Source organism: Tachyglossus aculeatus, chromosome 1 (genome assembly GCF_015852505.1).
Source record: "Tachyglossus aculeatus isolate mTacAcu1 chromosome 1, mTacAcu1.pri, whole genome shotgun sequence".
Taxonomy (NCBI): Eukaryota; Metazoa; Chordata; class Mammalia; order Monotremata; family Tachyglossidae; genus Tachyglossus; species Tachyglossus aculeatus.
This window is the reverse complement of record NC_052066.1, coordinates 104,226,242-104,248,011: the sequence shown is the minus strand read 5'-3', so window position 1 is coordinate 104,248,011 and position 21,770 is coordinate 104,226,242. Positions and strand designations below refer to the sequence as shown.

Genomic DNA, 21,770 nt, shown 5'->3' with positions numbered 1-21,770 from the left:
GAGACAGAGAACAAAACCAAACATACTAACAAAATAAAATAAATAGAATAGATATGTACAAGTTAAATAAATAGAGTAATAAATATGTACAAACATATATACAGGTGCTGTGGGGAAGGGAAGGAGGTAAGATGGGGGATGGAGAGGGGGACGAGGGGGAGAGGAAGGAAGGGGCTCAGTCTGGGAAGGCCTCCTGGAGGAGGTGAGGTCTCATCAGGGCCTTGAAGGGAGGAAGAGAGCTAGTTGTACCTACCTCCTTCCCCTCCCCACAGCACCTGTATCTATGTTTGTACAGATTCATTACTCTATTTATTTTACTTGTACGTATTTACTGTTCTATTTATTTTGTTAATGATGTGCATCTGATGTACCTACCTCCTTCCCCTCCCCACAGCACCTGTGTATATGTTTGTGCAGATTTATTACTCTATTTTACTTGTACATATTTACTGTTCTATTTATATTGTTAATGATGTGCATCTGATTTACCTACCTTCTTCACCTCCCCACAGCACCTGTATATATGTTTGTACAGATTTATTACTCTATTTATTTTACTTGCACATATTTACTGTTCTATTTATTTTGTTAATGATGTGCATCTGATGTACCTACCTCCTTCCCCTCCCCACAGCACCTGTATATATGTTTGTACAGATTCATTACTCTATTTTACTTGAGCATATTTACCGTTCTATTTATTTTGTTAATGACGTGCATCTGATGTACCTACCTCCTTCCCATCCCCACAGCACCTGTATTATATGTTTGTCCAGATTTATTACTCTATGTATTTTACTTGTATGTATTTACCGTTCTATTTATTTTGTTAATGATGTGCATCTAGCTTTACTTCTCTTTATTCTGATGACTTGACGCCTGTCCACATGTTTTGTTTTGTTGTCTTGTCTCCCCCCTCTAGACTGTGAGCCTGTTGTTGGGTAGGAACTGTCAATCAATCAATCAATCAATCGTATTTATTGAGTGCTTACTGTGTGCAGAGCACTGCACTAAGCGCTTGGGAAGTACAAGTTGGCAACATATAGAGACAGTCCCTACCCAACAGTGGGCTCACAGTCTAAAAGGGGGAGACAGAGAACAAAACCAAACATACTAACAAAATAAAATAAATAGAATAGATATGTACAAGTGAAATAAATAGAGTAATAAATACGTACAAACATATATACATATATACAGGTGCTGTGGGGAAGGGAAGGAGGTAAGATGGGGGGGATGGAGAGGGGGACGAGGGGGAGAGGAAGGAAGGGGCTCAGTCTGGGAAGGCCTCCATAATAATATAAAGTGCTTACGATGTACAAAGCACTGGGGAGGTCACAAGGGGCTCACAGTCTTCATCCCCATTTTGCAGATGAGGTCACTGAGGCCCAGAGAAGTGAAATGACTTCCCCAAAGTCACACAGCTGACCAGTGGTGGAGCTGGGATTTGAACCCATGACCTCTCACTCCAAAGCCCGGGCTCTTTCCACTGAGCCACGCTTCTTCCTCAACCGTCTCTTTATGTTGCCAACTTGTACTTCCCAAGCGCTTAGTACAGTGCTCTGCACACAGTAAGCGCTCAATAAATACGATAGAAGGAACGAATATACAAGCACACAGCAGTGTGTCTTTCAACTGCCTACAGCTCTTTTTTAGGGAAATGTTTCTTCCTGAACCTGGGCTCATCTTTTGACTCTTCTTTCCTCTCAAGAAGCAGCGTGGCTCAGTGGAAAAGAGCCCGGGCTTTGGAGTCAGAGGTCATGGGTTCAAATCCCGGCTCCGCCAATTGTCAGCTGTGTGACTTTGGGCAAGTCACTTCACTTCTCTGGGCCTCAGTTACCTCATCTGTAAAATGGGGATTAAGACTGTGAGCCCCGCGTGGGACAACCTGATCACCTTGTAACCTCCCCAGCGCTTAGAACAGTGCTTTGCACATAGTAAGCGCTTAATAAATACCATTATTATTATTATTATATTAAATCCGTTTTTAAATTCTGCCAGCTTTTCCTCCACAGCGATTCCTGGTTCAAGTCCTTTTGCTTCACCAGCCCGCACACTTCATTCCTCTAATAAATATTAACCTACAGTTCTTTTTTAGGGAAATGTCTCTTCCTGAACCCGGGCTCATCTTTTGACTCTTCTCTGTTTTCATATTAAATCCGTTTTTAAATTCTGCCAGGTTTTCCTCCACAGCGATACCTGGTTCAAGGCCTGTCGCTTCACCAGCCCGCACACTTCGTTCCTCTAATAAATATGAACCTACAGTTCTTTTTTAGGGAAATGTCTCTTCCTGAACCCGGGCTCATCTTTTGAATCTTCTTTCCTCTCATATTAAATCCGTTTTTAAATTCTGCCAGGTTTTCCTGCACAGCGATTCCTGGTTCAAGGCCTGTCGCTTCACCAGCCCGCACACTTTGTTCCTCTAATATTAACTTTCTCACTGCACCTTGATCGTGTCTGTCTTGCCGCCAACCTCTCACCGACAGACCTGGAATGCCCTCCCTCCTCATATCAGAAAGATAAATGCTCCCCACTCGTGGCTCAGTGGAAAGAGCCCGGGCTAGGGAGTCAGAGGTCATGGGTTCGAATCCCAGCTCTACCAACTGTCAGCTGTGTGACCTTGGGCAAGTCACTTAACTTCTCTGTGCTTCAGTTCCCTCATCTGTAAAATGGGGATTAGGACTGTGAGCCCCAGGTGGGACAGCATGATCACCTTGCATCTATTCCAGCACTTAGAACAGTGCTTGGCACGTAGTAAGTGCTTAACAAGTGCCATCATTATTATTATTATTATTGTCTGCTGTGTGGCCTTGGGCAAGCCACTTCACTTCTCTGGTCCTCAGTGACCTCATCTGTAAAAGGGGGATTAGGACAGTAAACCCCACGTGGGACAACCTGATTATCCAGCACTTTGAACAGTGCTTGGCACATAGTAAGCGCTTAACAAGTGCCATCATCATCATTATTGTTATTGTCTGCTGTGTGACCTTGGGCAAGTCACTTCACTTTTCTGGGCCTCAGTGGCCTCATCTGTAAAAGGGAGATGAAGACTGTGAGCCCCACGGGGGACAACCTGATTATCCAGCGCTTAGAACAGTGCTTGGCACATAGTAAGTGCTTAACAAGTGCCATCATCATCATTATTATTATTATTGTCTGCTGTGTGACCTTGGGCAAGTCACTTCACTTCTCTGGGCTTCAGTTCCCTCATCTGTAAAATGGGGATTAGGACTGTGAGCCCCACATGGGAAAACCTGATCACCTTGTATCTATCCCAGTGCTTAGAACAGTGCTTGGCACATTATAAGTGCTTAACAAGTGCCATCATTCTTCTTCTTATTATTATTCTTGTCTGCTGTGTGACCTTGGGCAAGTCACTTCACTTCTCTGGGCCTCAGTTCCCTCATCTGTAAAATGGGGAGTAGGACTGTGAGCCCCCCCATGGGACAACCTGATCACCTTGTATCTATCCCAGCACTTGGAACAGTGCTTGGCACATAGTAAGTGCTTAACAAGTGCCATCATCATTATTATTATTATTGTCTGCTGTGTGACCTTGGGCAAGTCACTTCACTTCTCTGGGCCTCAGTTCCCTCATCTGTAAAATGGGGATTAGGACTGTGAGCCCCAGGTGGGACAACATGATCACCTTGCATGTATTCCAGCACTTAGAACAGTGCTTGGCACATAGTAAGTGCTTAACAAGTGCCATTATTATTATTATTATTATTATTATTGTCTGCTGTGTGGCCTTGGGCAAGCCACCTCACTTCTCTGGGCCTCAGTGACCTCATCTGTAAAAGGGGGATTAGGACAGTAAACCCCACGTTGGAAAACCTGATTATCCAGCACTTTGAACAGTGCTTGGCACATAGTAAGCGCTTAACAAGTGCCATCATCATCATCATTGTTATTGTCTGCTGTGTGACCTTGGGCAAGTCACTTCACTTCTCTGGGCCTCAGTGACCTCATCTGTAAAAGGGAGATGAAGACTGTGAGCCCCAAGGGGGACAACCTGATTATCCAGTGCTTAGAACAGTGCTTGGCACATAGTAAGCGTTTAACATATACCATCATTATTATTATGATGATGATGTGAGCCCGCTTCTAGACTGTGAGCCCGTTGTTGGGTAGGGACCGTCTCTATACGTTGCCGACTTGGACTTCCCAAGCGCTTAGTACAGTGCTCTGCACACAGTGAGCGCTCAATAAATACAATTGGATGAATGAGTGAATGGGAAAGTAGAATTCAGCAACAGGCCCCGTGGGGCGGCTCCAAGCCGAACCGCTAGGGGGCGCCGGCCCCGCCTGCCAAGGAGCCGAGGTCGGAGCGCGCATGCGTAGCGATGAGGGTGGTGACGTCACCCGCAGCGGTTGCCATGGAGGTCGCCGGCACATGCAGGTGACGTCACCGCCGCGCGCATGCGCGCTCCGGCCGGGCGCGCCGGTTTCCTTGGCAACGGCTGATGATGACGGCGCGGGCCCGGGGCCCGCTGCAGGCCGCGCAGCGCAGCGCCCTCCACCTGCAGCTGCAGGTAATGATAATAATAATTAATAATAATGATGGTGTTTGTTAAGCGCTTACTATGTGCCAAGCACTGTTCTAAGCGCTGGGGAGGTTACAAGGTGATCAGGTTGTCCCACCTGAGGCTCACAGTCTTAATCCCCATTTTCCAGATGAGGGAACTGAGGCACAGAGAAGTGAAGTAATAATAATAATAATGGCATTTGTTAAGCGCTTACTATGTGCCAAGCACTGTTCTAAGCGCTGGGGAGGTTACAAGGTGATCAGGTTGTCCCACCTGGGGCTCACAGTCTTAATCCCCATTTTCCAGATGAGGGAACTGAGGCACAGAGAAGTGAAGTAATAATAATAATAATGGCATTTGTTAAGCGCTTACTATGTGCCAAGCACTGTTCTAAGCGCTGGGGAGGTTACAAGGTGATCAGGTTGTCCCACCTGGGGCTCACAGTCTTAATCCCCATTTTCCAGATGAGGGAACTGAGGCACAGAGAATAATAATAATGATGATGATGGCATTTGTTAAGCGCTTACTATGTGCAAAGCACTGTTCTAAGCGCTGTGGGGGGATACAGTGTGATCAAGTTGTCCCACGTGGGGCTCACAGTCTTAATCCCCATTTTTACAGATGAGGGAACTGAGGCTCAGAGAAGTTAAGTGACTTGCCCAAGGTCACACAGCAGACTTGTGGCGGAGCTGGGATTCGAACCCCTGACCTCTGACTCCAAAGCCCGGGCTCTTTCCACTGAGCCACGCTGCTTCTCTAATAGTTCTCTAATAGTTTTGGTATTTGTTAAGCGCCTACTATGTGCCAAGCACTGTTCTAAGCGCTGGGGAGGTTACAAGGTGAGCAGGTTGTCCCATGGTGTGGGGGCGCTCACAGTCTTCATCCCCATTTTACAGAGGAGGGAACTGAGGCCCAGAGAAGTGAAGTAATAATAACAATAGTTTGGGTATTTGTTAAGCGCCTACTATGTGCCAAGCACTGTTCTAAGCACGGGGGAGGATAAGGTGATCACGTTGTCCCACGTGAGGCCCACAATCTTAATCCCCATTTTACAGATGAGTTAACTGAGGCCCGGAGAAGTGAAACGGCTTGCCCAAAGTCACACAGCTGACAGTTGGTGGAGCCGGGATTTGAACCCATGACCTCTGACTCCAAAGCCCGGGCTCTTTCCACTGAGCCACACTACTCCTCACTTATGTATATATCTGTCATTTTATTTATTTATATTCATTCATTCATTCAGTTGTATTGAGCGCTTACTGTGTGCAGAGCACTGTACTAAGCGCTTGGGAAGTCCAAGTTGGCAACATCTAGAGACGGTCCCTACCCAACAGCGGGCTCACAGTCTGAAAGGGGGAGACAGAGAACAAAACAAAACATATTATCAGTCAATCATATTTATTGAGCGCTTACTGTGTGCAGAGCACTGTACTAAGCGCTTGGGAAGTATAAATTGGCAACATCTAGAGACGGTCCCTACCCAACAGCGGGCTCACAGTCTAGAAGGGGGAGACAGACAACAAAACAAAACATATTAACAAATTGACACCTGCCTCGCCACCCTAGACTGCGAGCTCGTTGTGGGCAGGGAATGTCACCGTTTCCTGTTGTATTGTGCTTTCTGAAGCGCTTAGTACAGTGCTCTGCACATAGTAAGCACTCAATAAATACGATTGATGACAATTGATGAGTAAGCATTTAAGAAAAACGATTGAATGCATGAATGAATCCCCGTAGGCTGTAAGCTTGTTGTGGACAGGGAACGTGTCTGCCAACTCTAGTATTGTGCTCTCCCAAACACTTAGTATGGTGCTGTGAACACCATGAGCACTCAATAAATATCATTGATAATGGCATTGATGATCAATCAATCGTATTTATTGAGTGCTTACTGTGTGCAGAGCACTGTACTAAGCATTTGGGAAGTACAACTTGGCAACATAGAGAGGCAGTCCCTACCCAACAGTGGGCTCACAGTCTAAAAGGGGGAGACAGAGAACAAAACCAAACGTACTAACAAAATAAAATAAATAGAATAGATATGTACAAGTAAAATAAATAGAGTAATAAATCTGTACAAACATATATACATATATACAGGTGCTGTGGGGAAGGGAAGGAGGTAAGATGTATAAGATATATACCTGTATATATGTATATATGTTTGTACATATTTATTACTCTATTTTACTTGTACATATCTATTCTATTTATTTTATTTTGTTAGTATGTTTGGTTCTGTTCTCTGTCTCCCCCTTCTAGACTGTGAGCCCACTGTTGGGTAGGGACTGTCTCTATATGTTGCCAATTTGTACTTCCCAAGCGCTTAGTACAGTGCTCTGTACATAGTAAGCGCTCAATAAATACGATTGATGATGATGATGATGATAAGGGGGATGATGATGATGTTGGAGATGTCCTGGTGGCAGAAGGAGATGCAAGAATGCAGCCCAAATAGCTCATTTTAACATTTTCCCATCCCCTTTCTTCCCTTTATGAGAGGTTGTCTTCTCACTGAGTCCTGTTCTACAAATATTCATTCAGTCAATCGTATTTATTGAGCACTTACTGTGTGCAGAGCACTGTACTAAGCGCTTGGGAAGTACAAGTTGGCAACATATAGAGACGGTCCCTACCCAACAGCGGGCTCCCAGTCTATGGGAATGACACCCTATCCTCCCTGCCCACAAATCGCTTATATTCTAATTGTCTGGGACTCCCTCCCTCTTCACATCCATAGGACCTTAATAATAATAATTATTATTAATTATTATTATTGTTGTTATTGTAATAATAATGTATTATATAATTGTATATATAATTACTATATATATAATTGTATATGTAATAATAATATATATTATATAATTGTATGCATATTGTAATATTAATAATGGCACTTATTAAGTGCTTACTATGTGCAGAACACTGTTCTAAGCGCTGGGGAGGTTACAAGGTGATCAGGTTGTCCCATGGGGGGCTCACAGCCTTAATCCCCATTTTATAGATGAGGGAACTGAGACCCAGAGAAGTGAAGTGACTTGTCCAAAATCACACAGCTGACGATTGGCAGAGTCGGGATTTGAACTCATGACCTCTGACTCCAAATCCCGGGCTCTTCCCACTGAGCCACGCTGCCCGAGCCTCTACTTTGTGCATGGCGTTGTACTGAGCTCTTGGGGAAATTACCAAATTGAAGACGTTTTCTGCCCACTTGGAGTTTACAGTCCAAGGGGGAAGATATAAAAATTGCCGGAAAATCCTTGTGTACCGTTCTCCTTCCATCAGTTTGGAAGAAATTAGAAAGGGAATTGTGACTGGAATTTTGAGGAGTTTCCCTGCCCTTCCCACCGCCTTCCAGGCGTTGGGATAACGTGAGCCCTCTGTTGGGTAGGGACTGTCTCTATGTGTTGCCGACTTGTACTTCCCAAGCGCTTAGTACAGTGCTCTGCACACAGTAAGCGCTCAATAAATATGATTGATTGATTGATTGACGAGGAATAGCGGACGCTAATTGAGGAGGGTTGGCGAGACTGTGAGCCCGCTGTTGGGTGGAGACCGTCTCTATACGTTGCCAACTTGGACTTCCCAAGCGCTTAGTACAGTGCTCTGCCCACAGTAAGCGCTCAATAAATACGAACGCTTAGTACAGTGCTCTGCACACAGTAAGCGCTCAATAAATGCGATTGAATGAATGAGGAGGCACAAAGGAAATCATTTTAGCAGCTGCTCAATAAATACGATCGCTTACTACAGTGCTCTGCACACAGTAAGCGCTCAATAAATACGACTGAACGAATGAGGAGGCACAAAGGAAATAATTTTAACAGCTGCCATGATATTCTAGAGAAAAATACTCAAAACCTATTTTTTTTTTTTTTTGCCTTTCTGCAATTTAATTTAGGTCGACGAATTGCTTCAGCAGAGTCTATCGGAGGGAAACTTAGAAGGCGAGAAAAGGAAGGGCATCTATCAGAGGTGCGGTATAATAATAATTATTATTATTATGGCATTTATTAAGCGCTTACTATGTGCAAAGCACTGTTCTAAGCGCTGGGTAGGTTACAATATTACGGTGACCCATGCTTCAGGGGGAGGGTTGGGCCTCTCTCCTGTCTGAGTGTGTGCCTTCATCCTCCCTTTTAGACTGTGAGCCCACTGTTGGGTAGGGACCGTCTCTATATGTTGCCAACTTGGACTTCCCAAGCGCTTAGTACAGTGCTCTGCACACAGTAAGCGCTCAATAAATACGATTGATTGATTGATCCTCCCCTGTTTCTCATCTTCGGAGTGTGCCGCCCCATTCTCTCTCCCCACCTATTCCTGGAAAGAAATGGCCCAGTAAAAATGATAACTACTGTTTCTACGATTAGTAAATGTAATTTTGAAGTGGTTTTTGTTAATCAATCGATCGTATTTATTGAGCGCTTCCTGTGTGCAGAGCACTGTACTAAGCGCTTGGGAAGTACAAGATGGCAACATGTAGTATGTTTGGTTTTGTTCTCTGTCTCCCCCTTCTAGACTGTGAGCCCGATGTTGGGTAGGGACTGTCTCTATGTGTTGCCGACTTGTACTTCCCAAGCGCTTAGTACAGTGCTCTGCACACAGTAAGCGCTCAATAAATACGATTGATTGATTGATTGATATAGAGACAGTCCCTACCCAACAGTGGGCTCACAGTCTAAAAGGGGGAGACAATATGTTTGGTTTTGTTCTCTGTCTCCCCCTTTTAGACTGTGAGCCCACTGTTGGGTAGGGACCATCTCTATATGTTGCCAATTTGTACTTCCCAAGCGCTTAGTACAGTGCTCTGCACACAGTAAGCGCTCAATAAATACGATTGATTGATTGATTGATATAGAGACAGTCCCTACCCAAAAGTGGGCTCACAGTCTAAAAGGGGGAGACAATATGTTTGGTTTTGTTCTCTGTCTCCCCCTTTTAGACTGTGAGCCCACTGTTGGGTAGGGACTGTCTCTATATGTTGCCAATTTGTACTTCCCAAGCGCTTAATACAGTGCTTTGCACATAGTAAGCGCTCAATAAATACGATTGATGATGATGAAGCGTTAAGTGCTCACTCTGTGTCAAACACCATTTTAAGATAATAATAATAATGATGTTGGCATTTGTTAAGCGCTTACTATGTGCCAAGCGCTGTTCTAAGCGCTGAGATCTGGGGTAGAGATGAGGAGCAGCATGGCTCAGTGGATAGAGCACAGGCCTGGGGGTCAGAAGGACCCGGGTTCTAATTCCGGCTCCGCCACCTATCTGCTGTGTGGCCCCGGGCAAGTCATTTCACTTCTCTGGGCCTCAGTTACCGCATCTGTAAAATGGGGATTGAGAGTGTGAGTCCATGTGGGACAGGGACGGTGTCATTCATTCATTCATTCTGTCGTATTTATTGAGCGCTTACTGTGTGCAGAGCACTGGACTAAGCGCTTGGGAAGTACAAGTTGGCAACATATAGATGGTTCCTACCCAACCAACCTGATTAAATTGTATCTGCCCCAGCGTTTGACACATATTCATTTATTCATTCAATCGTATTTATTGAGCGCTTACTGTGTGCAGAGCACTGTACTAAGCGCTTGGGAAATACAAATTGGCAACATATAGAGACGGTCCCTACCCAACAGTGGGCTCACAGTCTAGAAGGACTCACATAGTGTCAAGAGAAGCAGTGTGGCTCGGTGGAAAGAGCCCGGGCTTTGGAGTCAGAGGCCATGGGTTCAAATCCCGACTCCGCCAATTGTCAGCTGTGTGACTTGGGGCAAGTCACTTCACTTCTCTGGGCCTCAGTTACTGCATCTGTAAAATGAGGAATAAGACTGTGAGCTCCCTGTGGAACAACCTGATCACCTTGTAACCTCCCCAGCGCTTAGAACAGTGCTTTGCACATAGTAAGCACTTAATAAATGCTATCAGTATTATTATTATGTTTCTGTAGTGAATTTCTCTCTTTCTTTTAATGGTATTTGTTAAGCGCTTGCTATGTCTCAAAGACTGGGGTGGCTATAAAGAGCAGCATAGCCCAACGTTTGGCACGTGGTTTCTACAATTAGCGAATTTCTCTTTTTTTAGGGGTATGTGTTAAGCGCTTACTATGTGTCAGACACTGGGGTGGATATAAAGAGCAGCACAGTTTAGTGGATAGAGCTGGGGCCTGGAAGTTGGGAACATCGCAGCTGGTGATCAGTTCAACTCACGCTGAGGTAATAATAATAATAATAATAATAATAATAATAATGGCATTTATTAAGCGCTTACTATGTGCAAAGCACTGTTCTAGCATAGCGTAAGCGTAGAAGTAATGTGACCTAGTGGCTAGAGCCCGGGAGGTGGAAGGACGTGGGTTCTAATCCCAGCTCCGCCACGTCTCTGCTGTGTGACCTTGGGCAAGTCATAAACTACTCTGGGCCTCAGTTCCTTCATTGGTAAAATGAGGATTCAGCCCCCTGCTTTCCACATTTCTTTAGATGGAGCTAGGAGAGTATGGGCTCTGGAGTCAGAGGTCACGGGTTCAAATTCCAGCTCCGCCAATTGTCAGCTGTGTGACTTTCAGCAAGTCACTTCACTTCTCTGGGCCTCAGCTACCTCATCTGTAAAATGGGGATGAAGGCTGTGAGCCCCCCGCGGGACAACCTGATCACCTTGTAACCTCCCCAGCGCTTAGAACAGTGCTTTGCACATAGTAAGCGCTTAATAAATGCCATTATTATTATTATTATTCGCTGGGCCTCGGTTCCCTCATTTGTAAAATGGTGATAAGAGTGTGAGCCCCATGTGGGACAGGGACTGTGTCCAACCTGATTAACTTCTCTATATGTTGCCAACTTGTAGTTCCCAAGCGCTTAGTACAGTGCTCTGCACACAGTAAGCGCTCAATAAATACGATTGATTGATTGTCTACCCCAGCACTTAAACCAGTACTTGGCACATAGTAAGTGCTTAATAAGTAACATAATAATAGTAATAATAATACATGGTGCTCGGCACATAGTAAGCGCTTAACAAATGCCGTCATTATTAATCATCATCAATCGTATTTATTGAGCGCTTACTATGTGCAGAGCACTGTACTAAGCGCTTGGGAAGTACAAATTGGCAACATATAGAGACAGTCCCTACCCAACAGTGGGCTATGTTATTGGGAAAGTACAATACAACAATAAATAGTGACATTTCCTGCCCACAGTGAGTTTACAGTCTGGAGGGGGGGGATACAGGCATCAATACAAATGACTAAAATTCCAGATATGTACATAACTGATTACATTACAGATATGTAATAATAATACATTATTACTGTTATTACATGTGTTGATTAGGTTGGACACAGTCTTTATCCTTCAGGGGGCTCACAGTTTAAATAGGAGGGACAACAGGAGAACTGAGGCACAGAGAAGTTAAGTGACTTGCCCAAGGTCGCACAGCAAGCCATTGGCAGAGCCAGGATCCGAACTCAGGTCTTCTGATGCCCGGGCCTGTGCTCTTTCCACTAGGCCACACTGCTTCTCTTCCAAAAATAGGGCTCTCTTTGCCAGCTGTTCTTTGACTACCATTTGCTTAATGCCTAGGGGTTTCCAGTTTCTTGTACATAAACGTGAATCATCAACATCATCATCAATCGTATTTATTGAGCGCTTACTATGTGCAGAGCACTGTACTAAGCGCTTGGGAAGTACAAATTGGCAACATATAGAGACAGTCCCTACCCAACAGTGGGCTCACATGTAAGTTTGAAACAGCTAAACTTCTTTTCAGTAGCTAACTAGACCTACCAAATTCAAAAATATGTTAGTATCTTTGTATTCGTGCCACAGCTAATGTTCAGCAATCAATCAGTCGTATTTATTGAGTGCTTACTGTGTGCAGAGCACTGTACTAAGCACTTGGGAAGTACAAGTTGGCAACAGAAAGAGACGGTCCCTACCCAACAATGGGCTCACAGTCTAGAAGGGGGAGACAGAGAACAAAACATATTAACAAAATAAAATAAATAGAATAAATATGTACAAGTAAAATAAATAGAGTAATAAATACGTACCAGCAATGAGAGCTTATGTTTAGAAAATATTGGACGTTTCAATTTCAGGCATATTTCATTGGTCATGACAGAAATCGACTAATGTGCTTGTGTTTTCAATTTAGATGTGTCCAGCTGAAAAGAGCAATAGATGAAAATAAAGATGCTCTGCAAAAGCTAAACAAAGTAAGTAGTCATAGCAATAATATATATGTATATATTTATGTATTTTGTACCTACTAAAGGCAATGTACTGTTATGAATATTTGAGACGTATTACAGATCAGTCAAGAAACTCAAGCACAATTCCCCAGGTGATGGTAACAGTGCAAACTGCAATCTTAATTTGGACATTGAACAATCAAGAAAGTCTCCCCAAAAGAGACGTAGTCCCCCCTCCCAGCCCTACAGTAGTTATGTACATATCTGTAATTTCATTCATTTGTATTGATGCCTCTATCCCCCACTCAATCAATCAATCAATCGTATTTATTGAGCGCTTCCTGTGTGCAGAGCACTGTACTAAGCGCTTGGGAAGTCCAAGTTGGCAACATATAGAGGCAGTCCCTACCCAACAGTGGGCTCACAGTCTAGAAGGGGGAGACAGAGAACAAAACCAAACATATTAACAAAATAAAATAAATAGAATAGATATGTACAAGTAAAATAAATAGAGTAATAAATATGTACAAACATATATACAGGTGCTGTGGGGAAGGGAAGGAGGTTGTAAGCTCGTTGTGGGCAGGAAATGTCACTGTTTATTGTTGTATTGTACTATCCCAATAACATTAATAATGATGGCATTTGTTAAGCGCTTACTGTGTGCCGTTCTACGAACTGGGGGAGATACAAGGTGATCCGTTTGTCCCACGTGGGGCTCCCGGTCTTAATCCCCATTTTACAGATGAGGTAACTGAGGCACAGACTTGCCCAAAATCACACAGCTGGTCAGTGGCGGAGCTGGAAGAACCCACGTCCTCCGACTCCCAAGCCTGGGCTCTTTTCCCCTAGGCCAGGCTGCTTTAGCACAGATCTCTGCACACCATAATCGCTCAGTAAATATGATGAAACGAATGAGTGAATGAGTGAACAGTACCTATTGGAGGGATTATGACGTATTATTTCTTCAAGTTTTGCTTTAAAAACGCCTTTTCATCTCCTTTTCTGCGCCTCATCTGTGAAATGGGGATTAAGGTTGTGAGCCCCATGTGGGACAGGGACTGTGCCCAACTTGATTATCTTGTCCCCGGCGCTTAGTACAGTGCCTGGCACAGAGTAAATGCTTAACAAATACAATTTAAAAAATCAATCAGCTGTATTTATTGAGCGCTTACTGTGTGTGCAGAGCACTGTACTAAGCACTTGGGAGGGTACAGTGTAACAGAGTTGGCAGGTTCCCGGACTACAGTGAGCTTACAGTTGTATAAATTGACACCTGTCCATATGTTTTGTTTTGTCATCTGTCTCCCCCTTCTAGACTGTGAGCCCGTTGTTGGGGAGGGACCGTCTCTATATGTTACCAACTTGTACTTCCCAAGCGCTTAGTACAGTGCTCTGCACACGGTAAGCGCTCAATAAATACGATTGAATGAATGAAAGAATAAAGCACATTCCCTATCCACAAGTTACATACAGTCTAAGAGGAAGACACGCAATGAAGGATTCGCAAGGAGCGGAATCAGAATGAAAGATTTTTTTTTTGGTTTTTTGTGATGGTATTTGTTTAGCACTTACTCTATATTAAGCACTGTTCTAAACTCTGGGGTAGATGATGTTGATGATGATGATAATGGCACTTATTAAGCACTTACTATGTGCAAAGCAGTGTTCTAAGCGCTGGGGGATACAAGGTAATCAGGCTGTCCCATGGGGGGCTCACAGAGAATCAATCAATCAATCAGTCGTATTTATTGAGTGCTTACTGTGTGCAGAGCACTGTACTAAGCGCCTGGGAAGTCCGAGTTGGCAACACATAGAGACGGTCCCTACCCAACAGTGGGCTCACAGTCGAGAAGGGGGAGACAGACAACAAAACCAAATATACTAACAAAATAAAATAAATAGAATAGAAATGCACAAGCTAATCAGGTTGGACACAGTCCCTGTCCCACATGGGGCTCACAGTCTAAATAGGAGGGAAGACAGGAATTGAATCTCCGTTTTATAGAAGAGGAAATTGAGGGCCAGAGAAGTGGTGACTCTCCCAAGGTCACACAGCAAGCAAGTGGCAAAACCAGGATTAGAACCCAGGTCTTTTGATTTCCAGGCCTGTGCGATCTGTACTAGGCCATGCAAGCTGAACGTTCGGTCAGATATACAGGGAAGCAGCATGGCCTTGTGGAAAGAGCATGGGCCTAGGAATCAGAAGATCTGGGTTCTAATCTTCGCTCTGCCACTGCCCTGCTGTGTGACCTTGGGCAAGTCACTGAAAGTTCTCCTGGCCTCAGTTTCCTCATCTGCACATAGTAAGCGCTCAATAAATACGATTGATGATGATGATGATGTAAAATGGGGATTCAGTACCTGTTTCCCTCCACTTATCATTCATTCAGTCGCATTTATTGAGCACTTACTGTGTGCAGAGCACTGTACTGAGCTCTTGGGAAATACAAATCGGCAATATACAGAGGCGGTCCCTACCCAACAACGGGCTCACAGTCTAGAAAACTTAACTGTGAGGTCCATTCATTCATTCATTCAATCGTATTTATTGAGTGCGTGCTGTGTCAAGCGCTTAGTACAGTGCTCTACACACAGTAAGCGCTCAATAGATACGATTGATTGATTGTGTGCAGAGCACTGTACTAAGTGCTCGGGAAGTCCAAGTTGGCAACATATAGAGACGGTCCCTACCCAACAACGGGCTCACAGTCTAGAAAACTTAACTGTGAGGTCCATTCATTCATTCATTCAATCGTATTTATTGAGCGCGTGCTGTGTCAAGCGCTTAGTACAGTGCTCTGCACACAGTAAGCGCTCAATAAATACGATTGATTGTGTGCAGAGCACTGTACTAAGTGCTCGGGAAGTCCAAGTTGGCAACATATAGAGACGGTCCCTACCGAACAGCGGGGCTCACAGTCTAGAAGGGGGAGACAGACAACAAAACAAAACATATTAACAAAGTAAAATAAATAGAATAGATATGTACAAATAAAATAAATAGATAAATAGAGTAATAAATACATACAAACATATATACATATATACAGGTGCTGTGGAGGATGTCCATGAGGGATCGGGATAGTGTCCAACCTGATTATCTTGTATATACCGTACTGCTTCGTACAGTGCTTTGCACATAATAAGCACTTAACAAATACCATTATCATCAAATATTCCTATATTCAACGAGTGCTGAGTATAATAACGATGGCATATGTTAAGTGCTTACTATGTGCGAAGCACTGTTCTAAGCGGTTGGGGGGGGATACGCGGTGATCAGGCTGTCCCACGTGGGGCTCACAATCTTCATCCCCGTTTGACAGATGAGGTCACTGAGGCCCAGAGAAGTGAAGTGACTTGCCCAGAGTCACACAGCTGACAAGTGGCGGAGCCGGGATTTGAACCCGTGACCTCTGGCTCCCAAGCCCGGGCTCTTTCCACTGAGCCACGCTGCTTCTCTGAAGGAGCATCGCTAAAGACATAAGTGCAAGAAGTAGTTAGTTTCTGTAAGACAAAAGTAGATCAGTTGACGTTGCTGTGAAGCAAATAGTATCTTGAAATTTGCGTCCACTGGGTACCGTGAAAGAGTGATTTTACCACGTGTTTGCAAACACTTTAATTTGACACAACAGTCAGATTCGTAGAGTATTCAGTTAAAGCTGAAAATCCAAGCTGCTGTAGATTAACATCATTCATTCATTCAGTCGTATTTATTGAGGGCTTACTGTGTGCAGAGCACTGTACTAAGCGCTTGGGAAGTCCAAGTTGGCAACATATAGAGACGGTCCCTACCCAACAGTGGGCTCACAGTCTAGAAAGGGAAGACAGACAACAAAGCAAAACATATTAACAAAATAAAATAAGTAGAATAAATGTGTACAAGTGAAATAAATAAATAGAGTAATAAATCTGTACAAACATATATACATATATACAGGTGCTGTAGGGAGGGGAAGGAGGCAAGGCTGGGGGATGGGGAGGGGGATAATAATGTTAATGCGGTAGTAACATCAATTCCTTACACCAATTAGATATACTTTCACTTAGTCATAATTATCTCTAATTTTAGTTTTGGACAGATGAACATTTGAAGCTAAAGAAAGATCCAGATCCAGAATCATCGTTTCCCTGAATCCTTCCTGTCAGATAATAATAATAATAATAATAATAATAATAATAATAATAATAATAATAATGTTAGTATTTGTTAAGCCCTTACTATGTTCATTCATTCATTCATTCAGTCGTATTTATTGAGCGCTTACTGTGTGCAGAGCACTGTACTAAGCACTTGGGAAGAACAAGTTGGTAACATATAGAGACGGTCCCTACCCAACAGTGGGCTCACAGTCTAGAAGGGGGAGACGGACAACAAAACAAAACATGTGGATAGGTATTATGTCATCAGAATAAATAGAAATAAAGCTAGATGCACATCATTAACAAAATAAATAGAATAGTAAATATGTACAAGTAAAATAGAGTAATAAATCTGTACAAACATATATACAGGTGCTGTGGGGAGGGGAAGGAGGTAGGGCGGGGGGGGATGGGGAGGAGGAGAGGAAAAGGGGGGCTCAGTCTGGGAAGGCCTCCTGGAGGAGGTGAGCTCTCAGTAGGGCCTTGAAGGGAGGAAGAGAGCTAGCTTGGCAGATGGGCAGAGGGAGGCCATTCCAGGCCAGGGGGAGGATGTGGGCCGGGGGTCGATGGCGGGACGGGCGAGAACGAGGCCCAGTGAGGAGGTTAGCAGCAGAAGAGGAGCGGAGGGTGCGGGCTGGGCTCTGGTCTAAGCGCTGGAGTAGATACAAGGTGATCAGGTTGTCCCACGGGGGGCTCACCATCTTAATCCCCATTTTACAGATGAGGGAACTGAGGCACAGAGAAGTTGTGACTTGCCCCTCCTATTTTACCACAACCCAGTCCCCAACCACGCTCCTCCATCACCCACCTACTCACTGTACCTCCATCTCCTCTAACTTGCCACCAACCCTTTACCCACATCAATCAATCAAAAGTATTTATTGAGTGCTTACTGTGTACAGAGCACTGTACTAAGCGCTTGGGAAGTACAAGTTGGCAGCATATAGAGACAGTCCCTACCCAACAGTGGGCTCACATCTTCCCTCTGGCCTGGCACTCTCTTCCCCTTGGCAGCGTGGCTCAGTGGAAAGAGCCCGGGCTCTGGAATCAGAGGTCATGGGTTCAAATCCCAGCTCCGCCACTTGTCAGCTGAGTGACTTTGGGCAAGTCACTTCACTTCTCTGGGCCTCAGTTCCCTCATCTGTAAAATGGGGATGAAGACTGTGAGCCCCCCATGGGACAACTTGATCCCCTTGTAACCTCCCCAGCGCTTAGAACGGTGCTTTGCACATAGTAAGTGCTCCACCTCATGTCTGCTGTGTGACCTTGGGCAAGTCACTTAACTTCTCAGAGCCTCAGTTACCTCATCTGTAAAATGGGGATGAAGACTGTGAGCCCCCCGTGGGACAACTTGATCCCCTTGTAACCTCCCCAGTGCTTAGAACGGTGCTTTGCACATAGTAAGCGCTCCACCTCATGTCTGCTGTGTGACCTTGGGTAAGTCACTTAACTTCTCGAAGCCTCAGTTACCTCATCTGTAAAATGGGGATGATAACTGTGAGCCCCATGCGGGACAACCTGATCACCTTGTATCCCCCCCAGCGCTTAGAACGGTGCTTTGCACATAGTAAGTGCTTAACAAATGCCATTATTATTATTATTGTTATTATTATTATTAATAAATGCCATCATTATTATTATTAATTATATCCAGTGCTCAGAACAGTGCCCAGCGCTTAGAACAGTGCTTTGCACATGGTAAGCACTTAACAAATGCCATTATTTTTATTATTATTATTAATAATAATAAATGCCATCATCATTATTATTTATTATATCCAGTGCTCAGAACAGTGCCCAGCGCTTAGAACAGTGCTTTGCACATAGTAAGCGCTTAATAATTGCGATTATTATTATTATTATATTCATTCATTCATTCAATCGTATTTATTGAGCGCTTACTTTGTGCAGAGCACTGTACTAAGCGCTCGGGAAGTACAAGGTGGCAACATATAGAGGCGGTCCCTACCCAGCAGCGGGCTCGCAGTCTAGAAGGGGGAGACAGACAACAGAACAAAACATATTAACCAAATAAAATAAATAGAATAAATGTGTACAAATAAAATACATAAATAAATAGAGTAATGAATGCGTAGAAACATATATACATATATCCAGGTGCTGTGGGGAGGGGAAGGAGGTAAGGCGGGGGGGATGGGGAGGGGGAGGAGGGGACTGACAGAGCACCACTCTCCCCACCGTCAAAGGCTTACTAAAATCCCATCTTCTCCCAGGGATCTTCCCCGACTAACCCCTCATTTCGCCATCGTCCCCTCTCTTCTGCTTTGCGTTTGCAGTTGGATTAAGTGGCTCAGTGGAAAGAGCCCGGGCTTTGGAGTCAGAGGTCATGGGTTCAAGTCCCGGCTCCGCCACTTGTCAGCCGTGTGACCTTGGCGAAGTCACTTCCCTTCTCTGGGCCTCATCTGGAAAATGGGGATGAAGACTGTGAGCCCCCCGTGGGACAACCTGATCACCCTGTATCCTCCCCAGCGCTTAGAACAGTGCTTCGCACATAATAAGTGCTTAACAAATGCTATCATTACTTGAAGCGCTTGATATTCACCCCACAGTACTCGGAACATATCCGTGATTCATTTTAATTCATTCATTCATTCGTATTTATTGAGTGCTTATTGGGGGCAGGGCACTGTAGTAAGCGCTTGGGAGCATACAATACAACAATAAAAAGACATATTCCCTGCCCCCAACAAGCTTACAGTCTAGAGGATCAGTCTCCCACTCTGAACTGGGAGTTCCTGGTAATCATCATCATCATCATCAATCGTATTTATTGAGCGCTTACTATGTGCAGAGCACTGTACTAAGCGCTTGGGAAGTGCAAATTGGCAACATATAGAGACAGTAATAATAATAATGGCATTTGTTAAGCGCTTACTATGTGCCAAGCACTGTTCTAAGCGCTGGGGGGATACAAGGTGATCAGGTTGTCCCGCATGGGGCTCACAGTCATCATCCCCATTTTACAGATGACGTAACTGAGGCTCCGAAAATCAATCAATCAATCAATCGTATTTATTGAGCGCTTACTGTGTGCAGAGCACTGTACTAAGCGCTTGGGAAGTACAAGTCGGCAACACATAGAGACAGTCCCTACCCAACAGTGGGCTCACAGTCTAGAAGGGGGAGACAGAGAACAAAAAGTGAAGTGACTTGCCCAAGGTCACACAGCAGATATGTGGCCGAGCCGGGATTCGAACCCACGACCTCTGACTCCAAAGCCCGGGCTCCTTCCACTGAGCCACGCTGGTGGAAAGGAAACATGTTTCCCAACTCTGTTGTAATGTAGGGGAGGCAGCATGGCACAGTGGATAGAGCAGTCAGAGGTCACGGGTTCTAATCTTGACTCTACCACCTGTCTGCTGTGTGACTTTGGGCAAGTCACTTCACTTCTCTGTGCTTGTTACCTCATCTGTAAACTGGAGATTAAGGCCCTGAGCCCCATGTGAGACAGGGACTGTGTCCAACCTGATTTGCTTATATCCACCTCAGCACTTAGTATAGTTTCTGGTACATAGCAAGCGCTTAATAAATAATAATAATAATAATAATAATAATGGCATTTATTATGCACTTACTATTGTGCCAAACACTGATCTAAGCATTGGGGAGGTTACAAGGTGATCAGGTTGTGCCACGGGGGGGCTCACAGTCTTAGTCCCCATTTTACAGATGAGGGAACTGAGGCCCAGAGAAGTGAAGCGACTTGCCCAAAGTCACACAGCTGACAATGGGCAGAGTCGTGATTTGAACCCGTGACCTCTGACTCCAAAGCCTGTGCTCTTTCCACTGAGCCACGCCGCTTCTCCAAATACAACAATTATTACTATTACTATTAGGAAGTAATATGAGGAAGCAGCGTGGCTCAGTGGAAAGAGCCCGGGCTTTGGAGTCGGAGATCATGGGTTCGAATCCTGGCTCCACCACTTGTCAGCTGTGTGACTTTGGGCCAGTCACTTCACTTCTCTGGGCCTCAGTTCCCTCAACTCTAAAATGGGGATAAAGACTGTGAGCCCCCTGTGGGACAACCTGATCGCCTTGTAACCTCCCCAGTGCTTAGAACAGTGCTTTGCACATAGTAGGTGCTTAATAAATGCCATCGTTATTATTATTATTGCAATAATTGCTATTACTCTGAATGCCGAAACGTAGTAGAGTGTCTTGCACACGCCCACACTCAATAAACACCATTGATTGATGGATCGATTAAAGGTAGCAGAGATTTGAGGAAGGGAGGTGAGAAAGGAGATTCAAGTGAAAGACACCCAAAATGAGTAAGCTAGAGGCAGTCCGTGTCAAGAAAAGTGAGTCCCACGGACACTTGAAATTAAATTGCATTTTCAAGCGACGCTGCTTGTTTCCCAGGCTGATGAACCGGCCCCCGTGGGGAATTATATAGAGCGGAAAGAAGAGGAGCGGCAACGCTTGGAAAAACTAACCCAGCAGCTGCAGAAACTTGCCGTCACCTTGAGTCGGGACAGTAAAACGGAGTAAGTCAGTTGGGAAAAGCAGATGTTCCCATTTTATTTCGACAAGCACCGCAGAAAATACGTTCGCTCAAGATCTGTTGGCCTTCTTTTAGACTGTGAGCCCACTGTTGGATAGGGACTGTCTCTATATGTTGCCAACTTGGACTTCCCAAGCGCTTAGTACAGTGCTCTGCACACAGTAAGCGCTCAATAAATACGATCGATTGATTGATTGATTTTCGTTGGCCCGGCCTGAAAAAAAAAGTTGTGTTCCGCTTAATAATAATAATAATGGTATTTGTTAAGCGCTTACTATGGTGCTTACATCAGGAAACTCTCAAAACTATCAAGACAAGCAAAATAAGTCGGTGAAATCTAGGTGTGACTCAGTCCCTCTCATCGTGGGGAGGGAACGTG

At 44.5% G+C, this 21,770-nt stretch overlaps 1 protein-coding gene across 1 annotated transcript in view; it reads left to right on the top strand.

Moving 5' to 3' along the window:
• The first annotated feature begins 4,469 nt into the window (after nt 1-4,469).
• NPHP1 (nephrocystin 1) overlaps nt 4,470-21,770 on the top strand; it is a 69,837-nt gene continuing 52,536 nt past the window's right edge. The window contains exons 1-4 of the mRNA XM_038751410.1: nt 4,470-4,535; nt 8,434-8,507; nt 12,684-12,744; nt 21,250-21,374. Coding sequence (XP_038607338.1) covers nt 4,470-4,535; nt 8,434-8,507; nt 12,684-12,744; nt 21,250-21,374 — 326 coding nt within the window. The remainder of the gene's footprint in view (nt 4,536-8,433; nt 8,508-12,683; nt 12,745-21,249; nt 21,375-21,770) is intronic.